General features: G+C 38.1%; 1 protein-coding gene across 5 annotated transcripts in view; it reads left to right on the forward strand.

The window, feature by feature from the left end:
• The first annotated feature begins 603 nt into the window (after nucleotides 1-603).
• Nucleotides 604-14,906, forward strand: part of nhsl2 (NHS-like 2) — a 63,352-nt gene continuing 49,049 nt past the window's right edge. For 2 of the 5 annotated variants that reach the window (XM_043244437.1, XM_043244444.1), the window contains exon 1: nucleotides 610-1,716. In XM_043244437.1, coding sequence (XP_043100372.1) covers nucleotides 1,440-1,716 — 277 coding nt within the window. In that variant the 5' untranslated portion in view covers nucleotides 610-1,439. Of the gene's footprint in view, nucleotides 1,717-11,763; nucleotides 12,138-14,906 lie in introns of those variants that run through there. The other 3 variants (XM_043244443.1, XM_043244438.1, XM_043244439.1) reach the window with 3 other exon arrangements.

Below are 14,906 nucleotides of genomic sequence, written 5' to 3' on the forward strand. Positions count from 1 at the left end.
CTCAAGCCAAGCCTCGGTTAAGAACAAGACACATTTGTTTACTATTGTAGTCTATTGTTACACATAGCTTAAAAAAAAATTTTTTTTACCTTTCGTCTCATAATTATGACTTATGTCATATTCTCCCATCATAATTATGACATCGTAATTTTAACACACATAATTATGATTTAACAAAGTTAGATTTATCTTAACTTCATGGCAGAAATAGGCTTGTCGTCATCATCACGCATTCAAAGATGGGAATAAAAAGATACGAGAAATGAAAACATTTTAACTTTGTAAATGATATTGTTATTATGGCTTAGTCTCCAATGACCTTACATAGAATATCATCTTTTTGACATTTCATAACTTTTTGGGCCTCCATATTCAGCCCACATTTAAAAGATGAAAATAAGTCACTTAAATCGCGGCAAACTTGATTTGAAGCCTTTCCTCGTTTATCACTGGTATCTGGTCCGCTATCATAAGTTAATAAGAGTCTGGCTACTGCTATCCCATGGATCTGATTGCAAAAAATACAATATGAAAATAAAAAGTGAGCCTTGCCAGGCTACCTCACTCCCTCAAATCCAACTTGGCAGAAACAGTCTATCGCAGGAGACATGAAAAGAAACCAGGAACAGACGGGTAGAAAATAGTCCTTTCAACGAAACGAGGGGGAGGAGGTCTGCAGTGAAGAAAAAGTCCACCAGGAGTGGTTCCTGTCATACACTTGGGCCATGTGGTGTGGGGTGGGGAACCAGGAACAATGAAGACAGTCATACAGTGAGGCAAAACAAGACCCAGATGTTTCCAATCAATTCCCCGTATGAGATAAGGTTTCATATGAAGCCATGGAGAAACATGCCTGATAAGATTATAAAACATGGAGGACTCTCAACCTCTCTCTCCCTTCCTCTCATCATCATTTTAACTTCTCTGTGACTGTATGCTCTCTCTCTCTCGCCGTCCGGTGTGGAAAGGCTGGATGAACAAAACATCTAGGTGAGCCAAGTTCTGGTTCAGGGTGGGGGAGCGCGCGCACGCACACGCTAAACCAGATGTGTATTTAGGGATGGGCAAATGCAAGATTGCAATATGGGGTTTTATCACTCTCATTGTTCTGTCGGAGTCACTTTTAAACCCTTACTTTGGTGAGCATGCGCGGAGCGAGGCTGCTTTCTGAGCGCACGGTTGAGTTTTCGCGAAAGACCGAGCTCACAGAGTCTCGCTGCACGAGTGGGTGAGGTCTCTCAGGCGCAGTTCATGGGAGTTTGGAGTTGAGATCAGCAGCGATCTTGGAGCGCCGCAGAGCTCCTCACAGTGGACAGTCAATTACAATGCATAAAATGCCTCCGCCGTACGCGCAATCCCGAGCAAGAGTCTCCGCCAACACTCTTCAGCGCTGGCGAAACACGCACTTTTAAAGGGAGTTTACCGCAACGGCAGAAAAGATGCCCTTCTGCAAGAGGACCGTGGTCCCTAAAGATGTGTGCAAGAGCGGCGGCAAGAGTCGCGGCGCGATGTTCACGGATCTGGTGGACGTGTGCGGCTTGACTCTGTGCGCGGTGCTCCGGCAGCTGTCGGATTTATCCCGTCAGTCGGTGAGCATCCTGGAGGAGCTGGAGGGAGAGCTCGCCTCCATCTGCTACCGCTCCGGAGCTCTGGAGAATAAACTTATCAGCCTGCAGAAGCACATCTCGGCGCTGGCCACCAAACCGCCGGCCAAAAGTAGGAAGTTTTCAGTACTTTACGCGCTCTCGTTGACTCGCAGACGCGCGCGGTTGACTTGTTTGCTCACTTTGCTAATTGTCAAGTTCAAGGTCTTGTTTGCTCGCGCTCGCATTCAACCGAACGACATCGCGCGCATTTTGCAACAACGTAAACAAAACGTCACTTGACTTTCATACTTGGTCTGCTGAGCATATCTCGGGAACAATAACGTCTTTATTAATTATATGGATGTTGCGTCCGTCCTCTGAATGTAGCTGTTTATCCTCTCGCTGTAAATAAGCAGAGATGGAGGGATGGTGGTCCTGTTGGAAAGAAGCAACAAATGTCCTTGTGTTCAAAACGCGAACAAGCTAGTTTGTAGTTCTGAAAAAACGAAATGCAAACTCACTAAAGAGTATCAATCAAAGTGTACCATTGTGGTTTCTGCAAATATACTTCTATAGTTGCAGGTATTGTTTGTTCAGTGCATCCTAGGGGTCAAATTTGACCCACATTGAAAACTATTTAACAGGTCAACAGGTGTGTTTTTATTAGGTGCCAAGGAATGTGATATATTATTAAATATTTTTGCAAAAAGTGTCAGATTTCCTAGCTAATCACTTTTAGTATTTGATAAAATATATTTTATATCAGCTCTCTCTCTCTCTCTCTCTCTCTCTCTCTCTCTCTCTCTCTCTCTATATATATATATATATATATATATATATATATATATATATATATATATATATATATATATATATATTGTATTCTATATATTTTGCTATTAATTATTAAACAATTATACAGAGCTGCAGCTTCATGTGCGTTTTATGAATTAACCTCTAGTGTAACTCTGTGGACCACTATGGACTCATTGCAAGAAAAAAATACATTTCTCATATGCTAAACAGTTTGTTGCAGTGCTGCAGGTGTTTAGGAAAGTGCTGTAGTTGTTTTCCTGTTTTTAGCAGAAAATTACAGCTCCGTTATATTCCATTCTAAAGAACAATATGTCATAATACGTTGCCTTCTAAAAATATATATAAAATATTTTTGGGATTCTGATTCTAATTTGATTCTGAACTCTGAACCAAATCATTAACTGCAATAATAAAATGCATAATGAACTTGACATCTAAAGACTGATGTCAAGTTGATGTTATTTTCCGTTATAATTGCTTGTATTGCGTTGTATAGATTTTTTGTTTAATGCAGTTTTATGCTCATTAGCAGGTTTGTAGTAGCCTACTAATAATAACTGTTGTAACTGTGGCGTTTTGGGAAATTGTGGTTACCATGATGCATTTAGCAAGAGAGCAGAATCAGCTCTAGTATCTTTTTCTAGATGAATTTGTGATGTGTGTTGTCAGTTTTTACTATTATTACTGACAGGCTGCACTGGCAAGGGAGAGAGATGCCGTAAAAAATGGCTATTGCCACAAAGGTGAACAAAACAAGAGATGGTCTTGTTTAAACAGAACAAATCAGTGTCAGTAGAAGCCATTTGACAGCAATTCAAGTATCAGGATAATGACCAACACTTTCACTTCTTCATCAACAGTAAACAAATGCATTGTCCATTCCACAAAGACTGTTTATTACCGACACATTCACACTTGGCTTTGTGTTTAACTTTCACATTGTAATCTGTTGTTTTTAAATCTTTCCCATTTGCATTTGAGACGCATTTGGCATGTACTCCCCCTGACACCTCCCACACTGCTCTGTGCACTGAAACTAGATAAACCTTGCCAACTTTCACCATCTGAAGATGTGCAGAATATTTCCTCCATCCATTTCCTTTGTCTTATCAGAGAAAGCCTCTCTGTATTGTTTAGCTTAACCCCGAGCCCGGCACGTTTGGCAGAGTGCAGGAGTGCTTCTTTTCCTCTGTCCTTATCATTTTTCAGTGGCAGACCACAGTAGAAAAGCGTAGAGATGATCCTCTGAGTTCAGGAGGGGATCGCTGGTACTGTGTTTGTTTAATACCGTAATCGTGAAGCGTTAGCAGCTTGAACTTCGCCGTGCTTTGACATGTTGAAGATGAATGATGTGGATCTCTGTATGCAGCGGATTCTTTGGCTGGGAACTCTTCTCCACTGCGGTGTGGGGACCGAGGTCAGGTCCCTCTGGAGACTGTTTGATGGGGACAGGAGGGGAAGGAGCAGACTGGAGGCTTGTTTTTACAGTGACTGAACCGAGGACAGTTGACGCAGCTCTTCCTGAATGTCAGTCAACTCCAGCGATCACTGCCTCATTCCTCAGGCCTTCACGTGAAAGTCACAAGACCAAGTGTAGGTACGGTATGTGTGTGTTTAGGCGGAAGACAGGAGGATCAAGTGGGTTATTTAAGGAGGTCTCTCTCTTTTTAAGTCAGGTTTTAGGACTTTTGAGAAGAGATTGGAATCAGGAAAAGACGGAAGTTCTAGGACTCAAACTTGTGTTGCCTCAAGGCTATGGCTCCAGCACTTTAGTCTTTTCTTTTCTACATCGTGGTGTCGATAGATACATTTAGTGTATTTAAAGTGTTCATATTTGAGATGCATAATGAATCGGGAATCCAATAATATAAGAGATTTCTTTTAATCTGTCAGTACCGGCCGATGTTGGACATTTGATTGTAATTGCTTTTTCTCTCATTTTTTTACATTTGCATTACATTTTCCATCATCTAACACTCAGTTGAATAAAAATAATAAAAAACAATTATATCTAAGAAAAGGTTGACATGAATGGAAATTATTATAATATGCATTCATTTACGATTCCCAAACGATTTGCTCCCAAAACGGCTCGCTTAACAATGTTTCCAAACCCCTCCTGTGATTGGTCCATTTCATTTAAAGCGGTGTTTGTGAGCTTTTAACAATCCAGAAGTACCACCAAGTGGCAAAGAATGAATTTGCATTTTTATTCAGACCAATGCATTCACTTAGAGTTGGGTTACACTCTCTAATTTTCAAAAATCCATAATAGGAGCACTTTAAGGAAATAAACTTTTATGTATGTTTTCTGGACGTTATCTTACTTTGCAGCACAGAAGTAAGTTATTTTATGTAAATCAAAACATGTGTTCCAAACTAGTGTGTTTATGATTCCGATAATAGATCAAAATAATATAAGAAATAAAAGCGGTGGAATCAACACACACACTTGAACCATAAATATTAATTATCAGCTTATTGGTGTGAAAAGTCATTTATTTATGACTTTTATGTTCATGCATTGCTTTGTATCCCTGCTGGCAAGTGTTTAGTATCTGTAAGCTGATGATATCGTTGCTTGATGTCCGTTAGTAGACTGTTCTATAATAAGAAAATAGAAAATTCTCTACATTTACATTTAAATGAATAAACTTGATTTATTCTGATCTTTTTGAGTTTGTCTCCTTTGCTGAGAGTTTCATTTATCTGTAAATGGTTGTGCGCAAAGTGTCATGAATCTGGTGCAGATTATGGATGTAAATCTTGAAGTGACTTTCATATTAATGTTTGAAGATTTATATGGAGAATATCCCTGACTTTTAGAGGCAAAGTGTGAAGAATGCTCTGAACTGAGTGAAGCCATTGCTTTTTTCAGCGGCTTTTATAGTCTGCAAGATTAACTGGAATTTTAATAAGAGCGTGTGAGAGAGCAAGAGAGGATAGATGGAATGACTGAGGCAGAAGATCAGAGAAACGGAGGATGGAAGGAGAAAAGTGAGTGGGCCAATGTGTTCAAGGACGGAGTGGCAAATATGTATTCATCTGAATGGAGAAGAACCTTCAAATTGTCTTATTTTTGGCCTCTTTTGCTCCTTCAGCTCTTCTGGTCTGGCCTCCTGAGTTGCCATAGTAATGGCCATATTGTTTTAAATGACTACAAAACCCACACAGACCTTTTTATTGCATAAACCCAACCACAGTTTTAAGATGGTGTCACCTCTCATGCTGTGGTATGACAAAATACAATGCCATGTTCCCATCTCAAGTTAAACGTATAAAATATAATAAAATAATAATGTAATAAAATATTCAGCTTTGACCTATATACCAAATACAAAAAAACAAGCACAAATGAATTAATTTATCTGAGAAGACATGCAACAGTTGCACAAGTCCAAGAGCTTCCTCCTCCAGAAACTCTTTCTTTCTACCTTTAATGTGCTTATTTTTTTGGACTAGCAGCTAAGAAGGGTTGACACATAAATTCTATAACATTGTGCGTCTGTCTGCCAGATGCCTACAGACCTGTCTGGAGAGAAACTCAGCTCCAGCACGCTCTCTCAAGCCAGAGTTGTGCTGTGCAGACATTTTGTGTGTGTTTTTATGTTGAACATATGTAAGTCACCGCTCGCCTTTCCTGTCCTGGCGTCCCATCTCTAGGCAGTTGTGCAACTCTTGGCAAGAAAGGGTTTGGCTCTGAGACTAGACCGAAGAGTGTGTGTGTGTGTGTGTGTGTGTAATACACTACAGTCCATCCAGCTCTTACTATGACACAATAGTGCTGTAATGTAGCAGAGGTCGACATGCTTTTGGCCCCCAGACACACTGAAACATTACAAAAACAGACACACTTTTGCTTAAAGGAATAGTTCACCCAAAAATGAAAATGAGCTTGAAATGCACTCACCCCTCAGGCTATCCAGGATGAACACGAGTGTGTTTATTTATCTGAATATTTGGAGAAATTCATTTTAGCCTTGCATCACTTGCTCAAAAGTGGTTCTTCCCCAGTGAAAGGGTGCCAATAAAATGGGTATACTGATATATAATTCACAATAATTCACAAGTAGCAGGATCTGTTTACTGCACAGGATCCATTGGTGAGCAAGTGATGTAATGTAAATTTCTCCAAATCTAAATGTGATGGTTGTAGTTTTACAAAATGTTACATAGGCATAAAAGTATATATCTATATCTATCTATCTATCTATCTATCTATATATATATATATATATATATATATATATATATATATATATATATATATATATATATATATATATATTTAAATGCAGATAATTTAACGGTAAAATAAAAAAAAATAAAATACAAGAAAAATACTACTCGTAATATCAAATAATGTAAAGTATTATTTAAAGTAAAAATTTAAACCATTATAGCTAACTGAAATCTAACTAAATATATTTTTTTTCACAATTACAATGTATTTACAAATACATTTAAATACACGACACAAGTTTTAATATAAACTACTTTGAATTTTGGTTTATCTTAAATGCTTGTCAGGTGGTATCACTGTTTAGATCCTGTTTCCTTTTGTGTCTTATGTTCTTAAGTATATCCCTATTCATTTCTATTACTGATTTGATTTAGACTGTGACTTATTTAACTACTTTTATAGTGCTTTGCATATGTATGTGTATATATATAATCTTGTTTTAAGGATGATTTTCATGCTTTTTCTTGTTATTGCTGAATTCCCAACTTAGTTTGTTAATCAATACAAATCAATCCTGAAAGAGTGAAATAGTATTTTAAGTTAAACTACTGTAATTACATTTAATATAATAATATTAATGTAACTTACAACAGTACGAGTATCAGGTATGCTTTTAGTCAAATTCTTCATATTTAAACCTTTTTTATATTCTTGACGTTAATATGTTTTGAAAAGAGGCTGGGAGATGTCAGGCACATTCAAACACTATGTGAAACTCGTTATGTGTTTACTCTGTCTTCTCCCTTAAGATTCCTATCGAAAGACAGAGCGAGAGAGAGAGAGAGAGAAAGAGAGGAACTACATTTCCTCTGGGCCCTGACAAACATACACACACACACACACACACACACACACACACACACACACACACACACACACACACACACACACCCCACAGATTCAGACCAGCCACTGACGTTTGAAAAGTGTTTGTGTGAAGTTTAGCAGCTGTGTACCGTTGCATCATACAGTAATGCGTTTCATCATCTTCCTCCTCGTCTTTTAGCATGATTAAACCTAACTATTGTGAACAGCTGTGCAAAAGCAGCTGTTTATGTGAAGGTAGCCGGAGATGCACCAGAAATACCATCTCAAAAACCATCTACAAGCAGACTGAAACTATTATCTACTTGTTACCACGGCAACCAGACAACAGGTCTTCTTTTATGAGTGCTGAGCATTAGCTTTGACTGAAGTGACCTCATGTTACCTCAAAGGGGGAATAATTCATGGGTCATGGGACCTGTGATAGATCCTTGTAGCAGCTGCCTTTACTATGGAGAGGTTTCATACTGGGACCTGATTGGAGGAAAATGGCAGGATCTTTCCGAGCAGTGCTGCTGTACATGTTGCGCACTTTAAGTCTCGGTCTCTGTTCATGGTCTGAGCTCCAGGCGGCCAAAGAAAACAACATCCCTCTGTTTATATTGTATGGACTTCAGCTGACCCACCACTCACAAGCATAAGATAACGAGAACGAATAAACACAGCAGAAATGTTTCGTTGCCGTTACACACCGACCCTATTTTGTCTGCATCTACACCTGGTGCTGGTACTGGAGTGTTTTATCAGCACACAATTACTTAGCAATGAAAGAATCGATATTTAGCTGGAAAAATGGATCCTTGTCAAAATCAACAAATGGCCCGAGTCTGGCAGCGTTGTAATAGGTGAGAAATGATTTCCAGATGTCGGAGAGCAAGTGAAGTGGCTTATAGCAGAGGGAAACATGCAAGTGCAGAAAAGGCACGAAATCAAGAGAACGGTTGAAGGATCTGTATTCATTCAAGATTTGGTTTACACTGATTACTGCTGTACAGCACGCTGCTGTAAACCCCAACAAAGTTTAATAAAATGCTCAGAGCAGTTGAGTTCATTCATTGTCTTATGGTAGATTACTGTGGTAACTGGGGTTGTCGTTGTGGTAATGAGTGACTGCGGTTAGGTCAGAAACAAGGCTGTTAGTAGATGAAAGGTGGTGTTATGTAAGTTAGTAAGCAAACTAATGTGTGGTTTCTTAAGAAATGAGGCCCTCCTCCAAAACTGGCTTTCTGTTTGCACTCCAAGAGATCCCAAAGATTCAAAGAACATTTTATGGATACAATCTTTAGTGCCTCATTACAATTCCTCCAAAATCGTGTTATGATATGTTACAATGACCATACAAGTAGTTAGCTTACGTACTAGCGTACACAACAAGCCTGATAACAGTTTATCACTTGAAATAATTTATATTGTCCAGTATGCACAATGTAGTATTATATATGTTAAATTAATGTGTTAAATTATAGTTTTTGGAAACATGATTCAGATTTTTTTTTTTTGGTGAAACTGAACATACTAAATCGTTTCATACAGATCACATCGCCAGTAAACACTGTTAACAACTTACTCAGTTATCTAAATAGTTTTACAGATATATTAGTCCCAAAATCTAATTCTAGTGATATCTGCTTTTGCAAACAATTCTTGCAACACTGTAGTGTCATGAACGCATGTTGAAGACTGACAGGGAAGAGAAGAAATTGTTAAATAAAGTTGTTATTTTTGTTTTCTTTCCACACAAAAATTTTCATACAACTGTTATTTTACAAAGCTACAAGAATACTTTTTGCGCACCAAGTTAACAAAAATAAAGACTTTATTCAACAATTCCTCCTCTGCTTCAATGTAGCGCCGTTATGGAGAGTATCACAATGCATGATGCTCTTTATAATGGCGGAAGACAACTCACAGCAGAAGAATAAAGAATAAAGTCATTATTATTATTTTTTTTAATTATGGTACAAAAATTATACTTGTACCATCATAAAATTACGCTTTAACCTCAGATGTCACATGAATCATTTTAACAATGTCCTTACTACTCTTCTGGTCCTTAAATGTGGTAGGAAGCTCATAGATTTGATCAAAAACATCTTAATTTGTGTTCCAAAGGTGAACAAAGGTCTTACATGTTTGTAACGACACGAGGATGAGTAATCAATGACAGATCAATAACTATCCTTTTAAAAGTGGATTTGCTTTCCTTTCAGCTTTTGGACTATTGTTAGTACCACTCTAAATTCAAAAGTGTACAGTGCAAATTACATTAAGCCATAATAATTCCAATTATTAAGGAACATAATTGTGTGCAAAAACTAGAGTCTTAGCATTGTTTTGGGAGTTATCCCTAATATCTCAACGCTGTGCAGACAGGCTGATCAGTCTGTTCTGGAGGAGAGAGGTGTTAGAGTGCAGTATAAGAACAGACAGTACCAGCGCTGAGGCTCACACTGAGTTTTAATTCTGGTGCCATAATGAGGACCGTATGTGTGAACGCACCCCTGTGCTGTGCAGTGCCACGGGCCTCGAGCTCCACCCAGTCCACACACACACACACACACACCTGCCTGTTCACACTGTGAATACACACAAATATGTGTGAACATTTCAAGGAATATGTCTTTTAATTATACACTCATCGCTGCATGATAGTAGCCGAGCCATCTGATAAACGCATCAAAAATACACAGCGTGGCGAGTGCAAAGATTTTGTTTAGTGGTTTTTATTCCACTTCTCTAGCCAAATCACCAAAACCCACATTCCTCTGGTGGGTCCAGCATGTTTCTTGTAAACGGTTTCCACTGGCCGCTAATTTCCAGTCTTTGGAGCGCTTCCGACCACAACACAAACACGGGGAACAGAGGCGGATGCCATCACATCAGTCAAGGTGTCAAATTCTGCTGTGGATGTAGAGTGAAAGAGAGTAGCTTGCTCTTTCCTTTAGCCATACACCATCAAGTCTATGAAATTTGACGTTACTGCCAGAGTAGCAATGAATTATAGTGACAGGTTGTGCCTTACTATAAAATATATGATTTTATATTTCCTGCTGTGTTATAGTCCTAAACTTCTAGAGGGGTAAACCCTACTTTGATTTGTTATAGTGTGAAGAAATAGAGTGCTGCAGGGAAGAATTATTTTGATAGACCAACCCAACAAATGAACAACGAACGTCTATGTAGCTTATATACTGTGCAAGAGATACAAGGCTATAAACTAAGGCTGATGATGGGGCAACTTTCTTTGACCAACATTACTTGGGCACGTTCCCATTGACAATTGGTAACAAATCTTTATTTGGATATTTTAGATCAGTCGTGGGTTTTGCGTCTGACCTGGTTGCCCATTAATGGCAACATTTCCCAAAGTAGCCCAACAACATTGGTCAAAATGTTGCTTAGTGTATCATCAGCCTAAGCCTTCCACAGATTGTTTAAAATATACACCTTTGAGTACAATAGTTTGTAAAAGCGGGAGTAGCAAGTGTGTAAAAGCAGACTGGTGATTATGTGAGTGTACTTGTTTGGTCTAATGACTTTTAATGTCAACCTTCTCAGGCATTTTCCCAGGGAAACCCATTAAAACATTGATTTCCAAATTATGGATCCATAGGAAAAAAATGCTAACTCATTTCTGGGTTGGGTCGCTGCAGCACATTAGGATCTTCTGCTGATGTTTAATTAGTGGGCTGCAACCGCACTTTTTCCACGTGTCTGACTTTGGATGATTCATGTTTCTTCATGTGCAGAAGATGATATTGATCAATGATTCTTATCAGGTGGGAAAAATGGGTCACAGGTCACAGTGCAATAGATGCGACAATGCAATGCAAAGTGGAAATAATAAAATGCAACTTACCATAATTAGGATAATAAATCATCAGGGGATATTACAGGCCTATATTTATTGCTGTAAATCTGAACAATCTCGCTCCACAGATTTGAATAGTTTTGTTTTTCGGTCACTTGGTAGAAGTAGCTGAATTAGGTAGCAGCAAAATTATTGCCAGCATGGACAGATTGCATGATATTCTGTCCCTACGAAAAATAGCAAAATAGCTACCTTATTTTTGGCCCTGTATTGCATCACAAAAGTGAAATCTTCCCTGAAACAAAAGCAGTTGAGAAGCACTAATATAGATGCGGCAGATCCATCGGTACGTGATGTGAGAACAGCAGGTGTTTCATACCGGTGATACAGTGTGAATGTGCTGGTTGCTAATTTTCAACAGTGTTGCCCTGGTTGTGTGAGCGCGCGTGTGTGTGTGTGTGTAAGCTGTGATTTGAGGCTGACGCCGCAGAATTTGCTGCAGTGAGGATGGAAAGACACAGAACTGATGAGAGAGAGCGAGAGGGAGAAAGTGCGAAAGGCAAGCAGCTGCATCCTCTCGTCCTGACTCTCTGTGAACTCCTGTGTTAGGTGTGTGTGTGTGTGTGTGTGTGTGAGCTCAGAGTATGACGCCGTCCACGAGGGAAAATGCACATTCCTGATTTGTCATTTATTCAGTATAGACAACTTTAGGAACAGAGGATCGGCAGACAGGGGTGTGTGTGTGTGTTATCAGACTGTACAGCGATGCGCTGGAGGAGGCGGAGGTCTCCGGGACAGGGCAGGCAGGGGGAAGCGAGGGGATCGGAGGCAGCCTTCGCCATGCCCTTCTTCAGAGGTAACGGAGCTTTACTGTGCTCATGTATGTGCTGCTCTTGTTTGTGCTCTCTGTAGAGACCGTGCATGATTTGTAACGTTCGGTATGTCTTATAGTCTTTAGTGTTGTGTACTGATGTGCTGCAGTCTCAAGTGTTAACTGGTCGCTCATTCATCATGCGCTCTATTCTACAACACACGCTGATCGCACGCTTCCTCGGTGTGATTATACACACACAGGGCACTCTTCTGCAGAAAAGTTAGCTGTAAAAAAAGTTTACGCATAGGGAATTACGTCAACTAAGGTAATTACCTTTTTACATTACATTTAGTGCTGTCAAAACAATCTCGATTAATCACTTCCAAAATAAAAGGTTTTGTTTACATTATATATGTATGTGTTTTATGTCTAATTATTATGTGTATATAAATACACAGACATGCAGGTATATATATTTAAGAAAAACATGTTGTTTGTATTTTAAATGTTTATATATATATATATATATATATATATATAGTATAAAATATAAGAATATGAATGTATAAATGTACAAATGTAAATATTTCCAAAATATATACTGTAAGTGTATGTATTTATATATACATAGTAATATAATATACACAGTAATGTAAACAGAAATGGGATTAATTCTTGATTAATCGCTTGACAGCACCAATAAAATGATGTTATGGTTTTATAGATTATATTATTTTGATTTAAAGTTGGTTGGTTTAATCTGTGAATAGTTTAATTGCAAAAGCATATAAGTCTGTTTTTAAAATGTTCAAAAATCATGGTTTTCTTTTGGGAATGCACAATTAAAAAACATGATTTTAAAAATTGCTTAAAACGGAGTTATCATATATTCTTTATACGATAATTAGATTTAATAATAATAATAACAATCTTAAAGAAAAGAGTTTTATACTGAAAAAGGAGTCAGTGATGCAGCATACTGTAAGGCCAGTAAATGTTAACACTTTTAATTGCACGTGTTATCAAATATGCAATGGGGATTTTCTGGATTCTTTTCTCATTTCTATGTTAAATAGTGAATGAGCACTAATGTGTTGGTGTTATGACTGCAGTGTAAGTTTACTGTTTATCAGCCAGGCCTCAGATTTCTGCTCACTGACTCAACATCTGCAGTTCTTTTCATACTTGCTTTGTGGACTGAAACAGACAGAAAGCAGCAGAATAAAGCAGAGCATTGAGCTGTATCCTCTGGGCATGGGGCACGGAAACCTTCAGCTCCAATCATCATATGACACTATCAGATGGGAGTGACTTTTACCTCATTGCAGCCAAAACCATTTTTTTGGTTTTTCATGTGTGCACTCAGTAAAGGACTACAGGTTTCATATTGGTATTCATCTATGGTGTGTTTCATCCATTCACGAGTGAGTATATTTGTTTGTTTCTGTGGATTAAGCCTTAATAGGACGCCTGAGAAAAGTGACCTAATCAGTTTAGATGTTTGTGTTTTCTTTTTAGGTACTAAGAGACGTTTTTTGGCTTTCTAGGTGAGATTCTTGCATTTCATTTGATCCATATTTCATGAAACGTGTTTCTCAAAGTATTCTGATTCTGGTCCAGGCAACAGATCCAAGATGTTGAGGAGCTGAGATGCTGTTTTATTCTTTCGGTTTTGTGTTGCTGGATGAGATTAAAAGAGATCCTTCACGACTGGTTAGCACTGTATTGTTTCATTTTTAACTCGAAACAGACGGTTTCGTGATCGGTGGTTTCTGCAGAGACCCTTTTTATTTTTTGGACATTGATTGGATGTTTTTAATAAAAATTTATTGCACAGGTTTCGTTTGAATTTATAGGTTATTTCCTCGTAAGTCTGTATATCTACTGTCATTTGGATTCTGGACCACATAACCACAATTGACTACCCATAGACCACAACAGAGAGTAAACAGATGTGCACTACTGTTCAAATGTCAAACAATCCTAAAAGAAAAAGTATGATTTCCAGAAACATTTTATATTTTCCATATTGATAATAATCTAAAATGTTTTTCTTTAGCACCAAATCAGCTCATTAGAATGATTTCCGAAAGATCACGTGACACCAAAGACTGGACTAATGACTGCTGAAAAGTCCGCTTTGCCATAGGAATAAATTAGATTTTTAAATATATTACAAAAGTAACTTTACATTTTGAACTGAAATAACATGTTATGCACACCCTTTATTTTAAGGTCCAATTCTCGCTCTTAACAAACCATTAAATGTGATTTTTGCTTGTTGGTAGCAAGGTAGTTGTTAAGTTCATTGGGGAGGATTAGTGATGTAGAATATACTTTTGCAGATTATGTGCTTCATAACAGCCAAAATTTATTTAATACTATATACTATAAGCAATGTGAGCAAATTTCAAAAAGCTAAAAAAAAAACGTACTGACAGCAAACATCCTAACAGCACGGTGTGAAAAACGCAGCAAACATTTAAATGCAATAACTAAATATTTCTGTTACATTCAGTTAAACACATTTTTAGCTTCGCTGAGTTTTGCAGGGAAAGTAGGTTGTGAAGTCTGGGAGCATTTCTTTACTCAGTTAAAGTCTTTATAAACACTGAGGTCTGGCCAGATCTGTGGTAATGCTTTGAAAGGGTTTTTACAGAGAATAACAGTGTTTTCAATATCTAAATGTTTCTGGTAGTATTTAAATGAGGGAAATAACTAGGGATGGTTTTGGCATTAGATTAAATACGTGGTCCAGGAATCGCGGTCGTTCTTGAATTCCTCCTGCTGCGCTGAGGTAACATGTAAGTT

The sequence above is a fragment of the Puntigrus tetrazona genome, chromosome 7 (genome assembly GCF_018831695.1).
Source record: "Puntigrus tetrazona isolate hp1 chromosome 7, ASM1883169v1, whole genome shotgun sequence".
In the NCBI taxonomy this organism is placed as follows: Eukaryota; Metazoa; Chordata; class Actinopteri; order Cypriniformes; family Cyprinidae; genus Puntigrus; species Puntigrus tetrazona.